The 14342-nt window shown below is 40.2% G+C and overlaps 5 protein-coding genes across 5 annotated transcripts; 2 read left to right on the top strand and 3 right to left on the bottom strand.

The window, feature by feature from the left end:
• Positions 1–45: 45 nt before the first annotated feature.
• On the bottom strand, positions 46–1075 carry LOC135168730 (large ribosomal subunit protein uL23m). Its single transcript, XM_064133193.1, has 3 exons — positions 926–1075; positions 489–768; positions 46–299 (listed from the first exon to the last, which is right to left on the bottom strand). Exons 1-3 carry the CDS (start codon positions 937–939, stop codon positions 138–140), a joined length of 456 nt encoding a protein of 151 aa, XP_063989263.1. The 5' UTR covers positions 940–1075; the 3' UTR covers positions 46–137.
• A 63-nt stretch (positions 1076–1138) lies between these two features.
• Cass (cassowary) lies at positions 1139–4449 on the top strand. The gene is made up of 7 exons (XM_064133159.1): positions 1139–1356; positions 1436–1597; positions 1855–2020; positions 2174–2343; positions 2445–3221; positions 3341–3503; positions 3629–4449. Exons 1-7 carry the CDS (start codon positions 1282–1284, stop codon positions 3718–3720), a joined length of 1605 nt encoding a protein of 534 aa, XP_063989229.1. The 5' UTR covers positions 1139–1281; the 3' UTR covers positions 3721–4449.
• Positions 4450–5031: 582 nt separating this feature from the next.
• Positions 5032–6004, bottom strand: LOC135168728 (mediator of RNA polymerase II transcription subunit 7). Its single transcript, XM_064133188.1, has 2 exons — positions 5675–6004; positions 5032–5512 (listed from the first exon to the last, which is right to left on the bottom strand). Exons 1-2 carry the CDS (start codon positions 6002–6004, stop codon positions 5159–5161), a joined length of 684 nt encoding a protein of 227 aa, XP_063989258.1. The 3' UTR covers positions 5032–5158.
• A 985-nt stretch (positions 6005–6989) lies between these two features.
• Positions 6990–10923, top strand: LOC135168704 (nuclear hormone receptor HR96). Its single transcript, XM_064133150.1, has 4 exons — positions 6990–7127; positions 7768–9060; positions 9225–9644; positions 9748–10923. The coding sequence occupies exons 1-4, from the start codon at positions 6990–6992 to the stop codon at positions 9943–9945; spliced, it is 2049 nt and encodes a 682-aa protein (XP_063989220.1). The 3' UTR covers positions 9946–10923.
• A 546-nt stretch (positions 10924–11469) lies between these two features.
• On the bottom strand, positions 11470–14208 carry LOC135168713 (N-acetyl-D-glucosamine kinase). The gene is made up of 7 exons (XM_064133167.1): positions 13944–14208; positions 13529–13630; positions 13142–13226; positions 12914–13012; positions 12467–12719; positions 12081–12379; positions 11470–11926 (listed from the first exon to the last, which is right to left on the bottom strand). The coding sequence occupies exons 2-7, from the start codon at positions 13594–13596 to the stop codon at positions 11606–11608; spliced, it is 1125 nt and encodes a 374-aa protein (XP_063989237.1). The 5' UTR covers positions 13597–13630; positions 13944–14208; the 3' UTR covers positions 11470–11605.
• Between the last annotated feature and the right edge of the window lie 134 nt (positions 14209–14342).

The raw sequence follows: 14342 nt of genomic DNA, 5'->3' as shown, positions 1-14342 counted from the left end.
TAGTTCTATTGTAAAAAAATTGTTAAAAACCCAACTCTCAACCAATTTCCAATAAACGTTCTATTTTCACATAAAACAATTTATTTTTATGGCTTACTGATAAATTTTTAGCTATTTTTACATTAGTATCTACATGTTTATATCGAAAACCAGCCTGGAACGTCAGGCTTATTGTTGGCTTGCAAGAACTTCTTGAAACCAGCCTCCATGTCCTTTAAGCTCTTCTTCTCCTCCTTCTCAGCTTCCTCCTTTTGCTCTTTATCGAAGAGCTCAGGAAACACAAATTTGTGATCTTTGGGCTGTTGTTGGACGAATTCACAGTATGAAAGCAAGTTAAAAAAAAATCCTTTAGCTCTTATTGAGAAGGGGGCAAAATGATACGTATCGTTAAATGGTCAATAATCCAGAATCATCCCAACCATCCCAAGTCATTGACGATTGATAATCATGTTTAATCAATTAGCAAGGAAATCATGAAGGAAACTTACTAAAATAGCATATGCAACTTTGATATCATCTTCCTGGACGACATATCCACCAGTGGCAGCATATTTAAACTTTCCCATTTTTATCCTCGTCCTCACATCAATCACTGGTATTTTGTATATTTTCTCCAGATAATTTTTAACGTCGTATTTAGTCATCTCCATCGAGCAGTGAAACTCAACAGTATTCTGTGGTGACTTGTGGTCACTCTTGACCAGTTTCATCCAGAAATTTGGGAGGAATACACGGAGTTGAGGATTTCCTTTTTGGTAGATTGGATACCTAGAAAATCAGCAACGATTTATTATTTAATTTTCTGTAATTAATGAGATTTGTCAGCTGCTATCAGAATTAAATTTATAGTATATTTTCCATAGACAATCAACATGAGAAATAATTAACGAAATTGACTAATCGCAACTGTTGATAAAATCCTCACCATCTCGACGACATTTTCACCACAAAAACACTCACAACGATTTATTTTATTATTGTTTTCAACAAATTATCCGGATATAACCTAAAACCGGAAGTACCTTACGGTAACTTATCCGCACTGGCGCTGGTATCGACCAATCCGCATCGTCGAAGCCTGCAATGCAAGCTGTTGTACTACGTATTTTTCATTCGTCTCCATCTCCTCTCCACCATTTTTATTTCGACATTCCTGTGAAGAGGTTCGCCGGTCTCCGACTCTAATCTTTACGCAAAAGTTGATATAACCATACTGAATACCCCCTGAAATAGGGAAGAGTCATTTCCGTTGACGGAAAATACAACATATCGCTTGTGAAAATGAGCACCGATAGTATTGAGAAGTTGTACAAACATTTTGGCATTTTAGCCGACGCCAAAGACAAACTCCCCGAGGTGAGTGTTGAATCGTGAAGGTGTGATAGTGCACGTTATCGTTCACAATATCAATTTTTTGTGTTGTTTTATTGTTCAGCATGAGAAGGAGTACTTGGAAATCCTGAAGGCTGTGAAGGGGAGCCCGAAGGAGAAGCGTCTGGCGTCCCAGTTCATCGCTCGGTTCTTCAAACATTTTCCAAAGCTTGCGGATAAGGCCATTGAAGCACATCTAGATCTCTGTGAGGACGAGGATATTGCTGTACGTATTATTATAAATCAGGCGTCGGTTTTGAATGTCCATTGACATCCAAACAGTTGAGAAATGATTATTTTTTACTCATTTACCGGACGAATGCAATTAATTTTGAAATACTTGTAATTATGAATTTCTATGAACTAGCGGATTAACTATAATCTTTGCGAACATTTCCATTGAGGTTAGAAACCGACAAATAGCGAAAATGGTTGATAGTTAATGATTGGGAGTGAATTTCAAATCTTGCCCTACTGTTTCAGATTCGAAAACAAGCGATCAAGGATTTACCATCCCTTTGCAAGGATAACAAGGAGCACACACCGAGAATTGCAGACATTTTGGCGCAGTTACTGCAGGCCGAGGATCCCACAGAGCTTGCAGTGGTTCATAATAGTATTATGTCACTGTTGAAAAATGATTCCAAAGGTAAATTACTTGATTATAACCTCGTGAAATTGCGAAAAAGCTAGCTGCTCGAATTTTCAATAATAACAAATGGATAATGTAATATCCAATGAAAGCCAATGGAAAATTGGAAGTGTGTTGAACTGTATTTCACCGCATTTTCATCTGTTTTAGGAACATTCAATGGATTTTTCAGTCACATCCTCAACGACGATGGTGAACGTGATGGGGAACGCGAGTCTTGTATTAAATTTCTAGCCTCAAAGTTGAAATCCATTGGACACGATGTTATAACAAAAGAATCTGAAGATTTATTGATTGCTGAGTGTAAAAAAATACTTAACGTAAGTCTCCAAATTTACAAGACAAAGAACAACAGAAACATCTGATGTTAACTGATAAATCTTTCATTCATAATTTGTTAAATTAATTTGTTCGCTTGTAGGACGTGACAGCCAGTGAATTTCACGGAATAATGGACGTTCTCAGCTGGACAAGGTTGGGATCGACAGTCGCAGGACAGCAGGAGCTCGTAGACATCACTGTTGAACAAGCAGAATTGTCAGTGCCTTTCAAACACAGCAGTATCGAGCAATTGGACAGACTGATACAGTGTATAAAGCACGCTCTTCCGCACTTCAGTGCCCAAATCAACTCTTCAAAGTACGTCTCCTACATTTGCATCCAAGTTCTACCTCATCTGTCTCTGATATCAGCCCCTGACGGTCGGGATGCCCAGCTCATCATTCTGAAACTGCTAGCTGAGCTGATAACATTCTGTGGAAATGTGGAGAAACCGGAGGAGAAAGTTCAGCAGTTGTACAATGCACTGATTGTCTACATGCCACTACCCCCAGACACGGACATAACCGAAGTTCCAAAATTAGAATTCAGTCATGTCGAGTGCCTCATGTATGCGTTCCACAAGCTGTGCAAGCAAACTCCAGAATTTTTGATCAAGGATCCAGAGCAGCTGAAAGAGTTCAGGCTGAGGCTACAGTATTTCGCAAGGGGGATACAAGGGTACATTAAGAAGCTGCGTGAAGCCATTGGTGGTAAAACTGAGGAGGAGCTAAAATCCCAAGAGAATCAACTGAAAGTGGTTGCCCTCAAGACCACGAATAATATCAATACACTCATCAAGGACCTGTTCCACTCACCACCGAGTTTCAAGAGCGTTATTCATCTTTCCTGGAAAACTCCAGTGGTCGATGCTAAGAAGGTGAGGGACTAAAATTTGTTAATAGGAAGAATCCTGGATAATTAATCCAAATAGTTTCCTTCCTTTATTTATCTTTTATTGGGGAATTTAATTGGATTTGGGATTCATGTTTTCATTAGGTGGAAAAGACATCGTCAATTCAGAAACGACACACGCCCATCACATACGGCAATGGTGGAGGCCCACCCAAACGCCATAAGGACGACAAGCCGGGAGGCAAGAGGGAGATTTACACACCGCCAAGTGGAAAATACAGTGCCAATATTTCATCAGGAAATTACGGTAAGTTTTCCGTCTTCAGAAAGACTTAAATATGTTCAGAGAACCTCTTTAATTTCATAGAGTATTCAATCAGTTATTATTTGATTATTTATTTATTGATTCATGATTTTTTCTTTTTTCTCTAGGAAATCGAGGAAGATTCAGGGGGAATCGAACAGGTGGACGTGGGGGTTTCCGACCTCGAGGGCGAGGTGGTTGGAGAAAAAACTCCTACTAATGTCAGTTTATTCATCGTTCTACATAAAAAAATAAACAAAAACTGACCTGGGAACGAGGACAAGTGGATGGTTTTGGTTGAAATTGTGTGGATGCGTCAAGAACTGTTTAACAACATGGAAAAAAAGTGACGTGAACTTCATTTGAGACACGAGACGCGCCGGAGGACAATTAACGATTTCTCCATATTGTTTTATTTTGTTCGTGTGAAAATTTCGCGAGTGATAATTATTTTGTTATATATTGCCCCTCGAGGACTTTGAATTAATAACTGAATCGTCTGTAGAGTGAATGAAATGAGTTTTCATTTTGTCGAGGGCGTAGGACGAAGCTTATGAATAGTGGGCGATGAGACGGATCAGTACAAACTTGATACATTGAAAAAACCAATGGTGAAGTGCGAGTGAAAATACGTTGAAGGAGATTATTCCATCGACAAACTGTTCAAGAGAACAAGTGGGCTACCAATATGTATTTCCTAAATCAAAACCCCTTCTCTCCCAGCGTAGATCACTCCGAGTTTTCCAAGTTCTCCCTTTCACATTTCCTCCCTCAATGTAATCCTCAGTCTGAACATTTTTTGTATGTTGACAGGGGCACCAATTGTACTGTGGACTAGCAGTTGGAGTCACCATTATTTTTTTGATTACCATTTCTCAAATCAAAGAAACTGTTTTCCATATTTTTCTAAATTTTTATTGAATAAATAACACCTATTTACTTATCACTAGATGATTGATCACTCATTTTTTTTTTCCATTGCTTCGATTCTCTCAAAACAAAACGTCTTAACTGATTTCAAACTAATGATTTGAGCCTTCAATACCAGGGAAAACAGGGCTTCTTTGATTTTAGGAAGTCACATGTAAAATAAAATATCAATTCACTTTTCAGGCTCTGATGATGGCAAACACCGGGTTATCATCCGCCAGCAGGAAGAAGCGATTAAATAATTGATTAATTCTTTTCAGAATTGTCGATGGAATTGCCTGGATACCTGGATGCTCCAAGGAGCTTTCAACATTTGTGTAAACTCTAATTCTTTCAGATCAGCCAGTTCACTCGTCTCATTTCCCCATATTCGTTTGCTTCCCTTGTATTCCGTTTATTTTTTTTATCTTAGGAATCACAAGGTGAGTTTCATCAATGTAAAAAAACCGTTATTTTGTTCACCTTCTCCTCCTCCTCCTCTTCCTCCCACCTCACCTTGACATAATCGAGTCATCATCTTGATCCACTCTGTAGTGAAAAATCCTAATTGTCTCAATAAAAACCAGATATATTGAACCAATCGTCTAAAATTCATTCACCATTATTTTCACAATCACAATATATTTCCATAGCAAAAACTACAATTAAAGTTCACGGCGAGATCATTATGTACAACTTAACGAATAATTAGTTTAACCAGTTGGTAATTAGTAATGAGGGAAATCAGCTTAGAATGCTGCGTTGGATGAGACCATTTCGTCTATCAGTTTGCACATTATTCGGTCGCTGGGGCAGCAAGGGTCAACATTCTGACTATCCGAGTTCAGACTGTCTGAGCACTCCATTGCCTCGGTGTTGATGGCCAATTTTGAGTCTAGTTCTGCTGTATCGGGGAGCATCTGAAGGGCGTGCTGGAGGATCTCTTGGACCTTCTCCAGGTGCTTCTGAAACCTCAGGGCTGTTTCAATCCTCTGGCGTCTTTGAAGTTCCATCATCACTCGTAGGGTTTCTCTGGCTTGATGGGGACGAAATTCGTTCAGGAGGTGATGAATGTGGATAAAGAGAAGACTGAGATCTTCCACCTAATGAAAATAATTTTTTTTCAATTTTCAAATGAGTCTCATTATTTTTCGCGTATGGGGGAGGTCCCTGTGGGCATTTTTACTCTCAAAATATTGTTCGTGAGAAGGAGAAAACTCGTCTTTCATTTTAGGAATATTTATTATTGCAAAAATCACACTAACCTTTTCTGCACGTCTGGGACTGTCAGGACACTGCACCAGCAAATCAATGAGGTCCAGGAAGTTGACCAGAAGTGAGTGATTGAGTTTCTTCAGCTCCCTACGCCGATCAAAATGCTGAGGATAGAGTCTCTTGATTCCTTGTGCCTCTAGGGGCCTGATAATCGTGTCATCAGCGTTGAAGACATTCCCAAACATCGAGTAGCTATCGTGAACAGGTGGAGGTGGTCTGGGCGCTCTGCCTCGCCTGACATTCTCATCAGTGTACAAATTTATGTACTGAATTGGTGGCAATGGCAGGGAGCTCACCTGCACAGACTCTGCACTTGCCATTTTTTGATGATTCCGTTCGCTCCTGAGGTTTTCAACCGGTATTTCCCCTTGGATCGTTTGCACAATGAAAACAGAGAAGTGAGGTTAGAAAACTGAAGCACTTCGATGATTGCTGAATTGTCTTCCTGATCTACAGCTTTTCGAATATGAAGATTATCGAGCTGAAGATGATTTATTAATTCACTTTTTGAGTGAGTTTATTCTAATGAACCACTGAAAACGATTTAATGAAGACCAGACGAGGAAAAGTGCAACAAACTGCAATGCTGTCACTAGTATCCGTCCGCCATTTTAGAATTTCAAGAGGTAGGGAATAAAATGAAAAATAAATGGTAGTAAATTTCATAACCTAGATGTTCATGGTGTGAAGGCTTGTGAGCAATTAAAATCATGATACCATTGATGAAAAAATTATTGGAGGCATAATTACTATTCCTGGAGTTTCCGTGCTGATATAAATTATCTTTGGGTTCCTTCTAAAGTTCTTGTACCATGTTCGGGTGCGAAAGTATTGAATAGCCCGGGTTGTCACTACCAACTTCAAACAGCGCCCTCGAAAAGGTTCCCTACCAACGTGACAACCCAGTGTGAAAAAAGGGCACAACAAAAAAGAACAAAAACACTTCTCAAAAGGTGTCCCACAACGCACAACACGATTCTGTTTGGATCTCGTTAAGTGTTGATAAGTGCCTCGCCAATTGAACGTTTTATCTCGTCAGTTAAGATCATTGCTGCAGGACTGTTGAACCTTTACCCAAGAATTGCATCGACCAGTGAGACAAAAAAATCAAATGAATCGACAACAGGAAATACACTACTGTCCTGTCGTGTGCTGATTGTCGATGCTGCCTGTCAAGACACTACTTTGTGGATGACAGTGTATGACAGTGTGTGACAGTGTGAGTCATCGCAGAATGATGACAACCATCGGGCTGGATAATGTGAAGTACAAGTGAAAGGGCCCGTTAATTTCCGCAAAAACGACATGGATGATGAACACCCAGCAAGGGGTGCTAACAAGATCTGCGAGGTTTGCGGCGACCGGGCCCTTGGCTACAATTTCAACGCTATCTCCTGCGAAAGCTGCAAGGCATTCTTCAGGAGGAATGCCCTCAAGAATAAGGTTAGTGTTACGTGCTTCACTGCATGGGTCAGGGGCTTTGGGAGGGATTTTGAGGAGAACTTCATTGAATTCGTGTCTAACGATTTATTGGATTTGATTTCATTGGAAAATTGGTACTTGGGTACTTCCAGGAAGTGCTCGTGACGACTCAGAAATTTTCCAGGAACTTTGAGATTAGTAGTTGATGATCTAATCACAGACTGAATGCTAATAGTCAATTGTAACGAATTTGTTCAATAAAAAATGATTACAAAAATTACAATTTCAAGCGAAAATGAAACTATTCATTTTTTCTGAATGACAACTCATTGCCATCGAAGTTCTGATCACTGTTCATTAAAATTGGAGTCCGCGACATTACCATTAGTGCATTCACATTTTATGTGAAATGTCCTACCGGAACATTTGTATTCATAAATCAGTGAATCAAGATTGATCACGTACGTGGATTTATCTTCAAATCTGTAATTCCATTCTCCTGTTATCGACATGTGGCGATAGAAGTTAGATAAGGCACCTGTTACTTCCCTCCATAAAAATTGATAATAAAGTTCTGAGGATGCTCGAAAAATTTCGCATGTTAAACCTGACGTTCCTCATACCAATTACATAATCAATAAAATCAACTAATTAATTCCAGGATTTTAGATGCCCCTTCACAGAGAACTGCAAAGTGACCCCAGTGACGCGTAGATTCTGTCAAAAATGTCGTCTGGACAAGTGTCTGACTGTTGGAATGAGAAAAGAGTACATAATGACTGAGCAGGACAAGGAACTGAAACGCAAGAAGATCGAGCAGAACAGAGCGAAGAAGCGTCCAACGTCAGACCCTCCAAAGGTCCGAAAAATGAAGCGTGAAATTCTCGATGAGGCCAGCTGCGACGATACGTCAGTATCAGTGGCATCAGTGGCCTCATCAGTCTCGGAGACTTACTTCTGGGAATCAGACAGAAAGTACACAGACCTGGATGGCAAGGGCTCATCTACCACCGAGGGTATGAGCCCAGTGACCGCAGCAAGTGTCCCGAGTCCCTCATCTCCAGAGAGCAGGGACATAATAGGTTCAAAGACGCTGGAGATGTTGAAGGAGTCGCCACCCACCTCGAGCCCGCAATACGCTTCCCCAGAAGGAGCTGAGAAGGCGTACCAAGTGCACGATTTCTCCCGGGAGGTGCAGATTACCGAAGAGGGGAGTCGTGGCTCAGAGAGCCTCCAGGACTCCACCTCGAGCCCCTGCAGTCCTCAGAGCAGTCACATAGAGAGCTCCACATCTGATGCGACGAATTCCTGTGAAAAATCTCTGAGACTGCCCGCCAAGACTGCAGAGATTCTCGAAAAACTTCAGAGCCCCAGTTTTATCTTTAGATTAATACGACGGCCTGACCTGATCATGGAGATTTTTCAGGATGAAGCCTTGCTGTCGAAGCTAGCGAGTAATCCCAAGATCACTAAATTTCTAGGGAACGAGCGAGCGACAACACCAGAACCCTCCAGTCAGCCCCTTGCTAACAATGGAGTATCTGAGGATCTGATCAGAGACATGTTGGAGACTGCTCCAGAGGTTGGCCACGTCAACAATCCCATTCTGGCTGATTTGATTGGAGAATGTAAAGAAGGGGACGATGACGTCGACCAGGCCACCTCTAGTGGACAGATACTTCTGGAAAACGATAAGGACACTAACGACGTGACCAAGGTCATGCAGGATGTGGGTAGCACTCCCATTACCAGTAATTCCATCGAGTCTATTCTATGTGAAGCTATCAAGCTAGAGTTCTCGGCTTACTCCTGCCTAGGGAACAATCAGAGTAATAGGGAGCTGAATGACGCCGAGAGGGCGAAGCTGAATGAACTAATTGTCGCTAATAAGGCACTTCAGGCACCGCTCGATGACGATATCACGACTTTGCTGGGAGAGGAGTGTTCACTTGGGGTAAATAAAAATTTTGATTTGTTTCGCTATGAATTATTACATTGTTGAAGATAAAAATTGGTTTATTTGGGTCTTAAAGTAAATGAGGAGACTCGTTCTGCGGATTTAAATATCTTCAAAACATTTTAATCAGTGTGAACTTTTATTCTTTCGTTTCCCTCCAGGGAAATTCGGGAGAATCCAGTGGAACTCTTCTCAACCTCATAAACTTGACAGCAGTGGCGATAAGGAGGCTGATCAAAATGGCCAAGAAGATAAATGCATTTAAAAATATGTGTCAGGAGGATCAGCTAGCGTTACTGAAGGGGGGATGCACGGAGATGCTGATTCTCAGGTCAGCCCTCACCTACGATTTTGAAAAGGATCTGTGGAAGATTCCGCATTCTCAGGAGAGCATGTCCATGATTAAAACCGATGTGCTGAAGCAGGCTAAGGGGAATATTTATGCGGAACACGCGAGATTCGTCAAAGACTTTGATCCAAAGTGGAGGGATGAGAATGTCATCCTGATTTTGAGTGCCATTGCTTTATTTACTCCGGATAGACCCCGGGTCGTTCACAGCGATGTTATCAAGTTGGAACAGGTGAATTTCCGAAATAAATTGGAATAAATAGAACTAGTCCATCATAATTTGACAACAAGACTTAAACTGAGATTGCGTCAATGCTTTTTATTTCTTTTTCCAGAATTCTTATTATTACCTTCTGCGAAGATATTTGGAGAGCATTTACCCAGGTTGCGAGTCGAAATCCATGTTTCTGAGGCTAATCAGAAAGATATCGGATCTTCACCGGTTAAACAAGGAAGTCGTCGGGGTTTACCTAAACGTCAATCCCTCCAGTGTTGAGCCACTGCTGATCGAAATATTTGACTTGAAAAATTGAGGGAATCAATTGTTGCGACTTTATGCAGATGAATGTTAGCAGTTGACGAGATATGTCAGTATCACTGTACACAGGTTTAAATCATAGAAATTGTTAATCATAGAAACTGTATAAATAGTGTAGGGAATTTTTAGATCATTTCAACTACGAAGCGAAGCTTTTGTCTGTAAATTGGGAGGCGCTGCCCAGTAGATGCTCTACTCGACAATTTTTGACGAGGATTTCCTCCAGTGATAGTACTAATTCTTTTTTTTTTCTTTTTGATTAATTACGTTAAATTTGAGGGGGTGATTCACTGGGTAGTTTATCCTTTTGACTCAGGCGCCTTGTCAGTTAGCGACGATCAGTTGAACGTCATATCAGGTTCATAATACTCACTGGTGTAGTTGTAAAGTAGATCAATTTGAGTCAATAAGGGTGTTACCGTTGTCATTGTTACCAGGGCTGGGCAATATTTGAATCGGAGAAGGGTAGAGTGCAATGGACTTTAATAATTTAATTTTTCGAATGGAGTATCAAATTTGAGTCCTTGTAAGTTGGGAAAAGAAATCAAAACCACGAAGATTGGTTGTCAAACGTAAAGTAAAAAACAGAAAGTTTATAATTACTTGGAAAATTGAGTTGATCGTGCCTTGAAATTGTATTCTTGGGCTTTCACTCATCACAGGGTCTGAGTTTTGTAAATATTATTTGGTATTAATTTTTTAGATGTTTCGCAAAAATCTTATTTTTTTCCCCCAAAAAATTTTTTATTGACATTCACACCTACAAATAATCACTGCGTGATTATTCTGGAGGCGATTTTGTCTGCTGTAAAACTGTGAATTACGATTTTTATTCTCATCCTAATTAATTCATCAAATCGAGATATGTTGGACCTATGTTTTTTACTAGATACTCTGTGGACGTCCCCACACTGAGAATGAATTACGAAAGTGCCAGATGAGAAAGAAATCGAGAAATTGTGATACACTTCATGTAAATATATTTTTACAAATAACGAAAAACGTGTTTATTTATTATCTTGACGTATTAATGCAACGAAAAAAATCTCCTTTTGAATTTTTTGAATGGCAAGTGCCCAGGGCGTCAGGAATCGAAAGGAGCCATACGTTTCACAGTCTGTCTTGAGGTCTATTGAAAAAATTAATTGTTTCAGAATTTCGACTTCAATTTTTATTATGTAATTCACTAATTTATTCCAAATTCTCGCGAAATTGCTGAATATTCTGAGAAAATCATATTTCACCCTAGCGCTATCACCTGCTATCATCCTCGTCACTCCAGACAATGCCGAGTCCCCAGAGGACCAGAAAAATCATGACAGGTACAGCGAGGAAGAAAAAACTTGTCGAGACGATTAGAACGACGAGATATCCAATAAAATTTAAGATTTTCAGGATGAACCAACTAAGCCAGTCCCAGATCCACTTGACTGGGGCCAGGACACCCATAATTTACCATCCAAAAGGGTTAAATCCTTTCGTCGACTGTCAATTTTTCTGACGAAAATTTCTAAACATCTTTCATTCCATAAATTTAATTTTTTTCTTCCATGTAGACAAAAATACAAAAATAATTCTCTGATGACAGTACGATTTGAATTTTCCAAGGCACACGGTATCAGTACGGAGTAATTGATAATAGAGCAGTTGGTCCTCTATGAGGAAGAGACAACACATGCCTCGTAGCAAGGGTCAACCGTCGAAACTCCACCCGTGGGAATGTTCTCACGTTTATAGTGGTAAAACGCGTTTGTATGTTCGTTGTAGGCCCTCACCAGCCCCTCGCACTTGATTTTATCAGCAGCAAGGTAACAGGCACCAATCGCCGAGGGTGCTATCAATTCCAGAAGGGTGAGTTCATCGACGAGCTTGGCCTCTTGGATTTTCTGAGTGAAGCCCTTCTTCATGTAGTCCCAGGACTTCCAAACGGAACCGACGCAGATGATTTTGAGGCCACCTCTCCCCAGCTTTATATCCTTTTGGTGGAAACGAGAGGGATTTTAAAAAGTCAGTCAATGAATTCTAATTAGTTAATATTCATTAATTAATTAGAATTTATTTGAGTGAAAATCGAGGGAAATCGGATGAATGATGAGATTTTTTATTTTTCGAGAGAAAAAACAAACTTACGTTGTGTGCCTTTGGTGCCACTGCATTTATATGCTTGGCCAGCATTTTTCCAGCAGAGTTGAATAGCAATAGACACAGAGGATCGTTGTTTTCACACCCAGTGGCCAATTCCTTCGTGAACATGGCGAACTTGCTCTTGTCGAAATTATTATACAGGTGAGGGAGCATTGCCTTTCTGTTTGGCACATGGAAGAAGCTCCTCATTGCCGGCCAGACATAGCTGATAGGATGTGGAGCCTTCTGGAGACCATCTAGGTCGTCAAAGACGTATTTCGCCGCTTTGTGAGCAATCCAAAATGCTAAAATAATTTTGATTATTGACAAGTCAATTGCTTTGAATAAAATCGACTCGAAAAATACGAGAGAGTAAAACAAAGAACAATTACCTCCTCCCTCATCCCCCATCATGTGACCCCATCCCCCACAACCGTGAATACTCCCATCAGAATTACCCAGGACTGCATTGCTTCCAGTACCAGCAATCAATACAATTCCCCCAGAGTCCGATCCTGTCTTCAGGCTTCCCAGTGAGTCACTTCCCACAACGTAATCTCTACTGGCATTTGGAAAATTATTCGACAGAATCTCCACGAGCTTTTGATTTGTCTCCTCCTCCTCGCAGCCACTCAAGCACAGGCCCTGAATTAAGAATCTCAATGATTTCATCAAATTAACTTGACATATCGTTACAAAATTCCAATTCGCTGTCACACGGATTTTTTTAGCAGAAGATTTTTTTTTTCTCGTCATCAGGTGTCTGGGTCTGATATCGAACTCATCAATAAAAAAGTGAAAAATAATTCATGAATCTCTCTAATTTATTCAAGACGTACTGTGCAGTCCATTGGCTGTGATAACGGTATCCCCAGGGCTTCTTTCGCTTTGTCTATCATACTGTTGATTCTGGTAGTGGTTTCCTCCATCCCCAGGCCCTGGGAGGACAGGAAGCAAGAGGTCATGAAGAGTACATTCGGTGAGAACTCAATTGATTAGAAACAGGCGACCGAATAATTTTTTTGACGGAAATTAATGGAAAGCAGTCATTTGGATGATTCAATTACCCAGTGGTTTGTACCAGGTCCGGGCACCTCCACCAATCGTTTGCCATTGCCGTCCATTACAATCAACAAAGAGTGCGTACATCCCCTTTAGAAAAAAATGAAGAAATGATGAATGAAATCAAAGAACAAAATTCTCTGTTCAATTTTCCTTTGTAAATAGATTTCATATATTTTATACGATACAGGAATTTTATTTCTTAACAGTTTATGGAAATTAATTCAACCCCGTTGTTTTTCGAGTCTTATCTTCCTGATTTCAAAGGCTCAAGATTAGATAAGCTTGAGAGTCAGTCATTGTTGGGTATGTCCTCTAGTTTGCAAAATAGTGTATGTAATTTTTTATGTTATTAAATATTGGACAGAATGAGTGTTTCGTTATTTAATTACCCCTCGATCCCACAGATCCTCATCTCGTCCATATGTTGGGCTGCGGTTGGGCCTTTCATTTCTGCCATTGTATCGTTATCAAGAGCTGCTCATAAACAATACCTGGAAATTAATGTTATAAAGGAATTGAATGAATTACCTTGCAATCTTCTCCTCCTGCGTGAAATCAAAGAAGGAATTGTTTCCTTCGAAGGGCAGTATTACAATTGTCCTTACAATTTAATCCGAGAAATGAAATTATAAATAAATCATAAATAAATAAATTTGGCAGAAATCTTATTGTCAGTACCCTCAAAAAATCACTAGAACATGAAAATTGTTGCTAATTCCCAGGAGTAACCAAGAGACGTGAAAAATTAATGACACTTGCGCAACATCGAGATGCATCAATTTAAAGAAATAAAATTATCATTACCTGAACTCCGAGGAATGTCGATCCCTCGAGGCTACACAATTCTGATCCCCCGAAGAACCCAACTGCCCGCTTCCAGATTGTCAGAAAATCATCAAGCACAATAATCAATGCCTCAATAAATTAATTACTGAATCAATTCAAAAATATTGCAACAGTAGATTTTTTTCATGAAAAATGGCTGCACTTGTACATTGACCTGACAATTTCTAATTTTGCACGAAACAGAAGGCCCTCAACACTCAGTGCATCCTCGCCATCGTCACTGACAGCTGTTTATTTCCTGAAAAGTTGAAACATGTCTCTCCAGCCCCCCTCCCCCAGGCACAGGAATGTCTTGCCAACAGGCACATTCACCATCATAGTTCATGCGCAACCGCTACGATATTTTGCCGTTGAAAC

Source organism: Diachasmimorpha longicaudata, chromosome 13, assembly GCF_034640455.1.
Source record: "Diachasmimorpha longicaudata isolate KC_UGA_2023 chromosome 13, iyDiaLong2, whole genome shotgun sequence".
Taxonomy (NCBI): Eukaryota; Metazoa; Arthropoda; class Insecta; order Hymenoptera; family Braconidae; genus Diachasmimorpha; species Diachasmimorpha longicaudata.
This window is presented reverse-complemented; position numbering and strand designations above follow the sequence as displayed.

Bases quoted from the DNA above. Each gene is read 5' to 3' on its own strand.
- LOC135168730 (XM_064133193.1), bottom strand. The intron at 300-488 runs GTAAGTTTCCTT...GTCCAACAACAG, and splicing joins AAGTTGCATATGCTATTTTA to CCCAAAGATCACAAATTTGT.
- LOC135168713 (XM_064133167.1), bottom strand. From the start codon at position 13,596: ATGGCAGAAATGAAAGGCCCAACCGCAGCCCAACATATGGACGAGATG. The intron at 12,720-12,913 runs GTACGTCTTGAA...TTCTTAATTCAG, and splicing joins CACAGCCAATGGACTGCACA to GGCCTGTGCTTGAGTGGCTG. The intron at 11,927-12,080 runs GTAAGTTTGTTT...TTCCACCAAAAG, and splicing joins TGGCACCAAAGGCACACAAC to GATATAAAGCTGGGGAGAGG.
- Cass (XM_064133159.1), top strand. From the start codon at position 1,282: ATGAGCACCGATAGTATTGAGAAGTTGTACAAACATTTTGGCATTTTA. The intron at 3,222-3,340 runs GTGAGGGACTAA...TGTTTTCATTAG, and splicing joins CAGTGGTCGATGCTAAGAAG to GTGGAAAAGACATCGTCAAT. The intron at 3,504-3,628 runs GTAAGTTTTCCG...TTTTTTCTCTAG, and splicing joins TATTTCATCAGGAAATTACG to GAAATCGAGGAAGATTCAGG.
- LOC135168728 (XM_064133188.1), bottom strand. From the start codon at position 6,004: ATGGCAAGTGCAGAGTCTGTGCAGGTGAGCTCCCTGCCATTGCCACCA. The intron at 5,513-5,674 runs GTTAGTGTGATT...TATTTTCATTAG, and splicing joins GTCCCAGACGTGCAGAAAAG to GTGGAAGATCTCAGTCTTCT.
- LOC135168704 (XM_064133150.1), top strand. From the start codon at position 6,990: ATGGATGATGAACACCCAGCAAGGGGTGCTAACAAGATCTGCGAGGTT. The intron at 7,128-7,767 runs GTTAGTGTTACG...AATTAATTCCAG, and splicing joins GGAATGCCCTCAAGAATAAG to GATTTTAGATGCCCCTTCAC. The intron at 9,645-9,747 runs GTGAATTTCCGA...TTCTTTTTCCAG, and splicing joins ATGTTATCAAGTTGGAACAG to AATTCTTATTATTACCTTCT.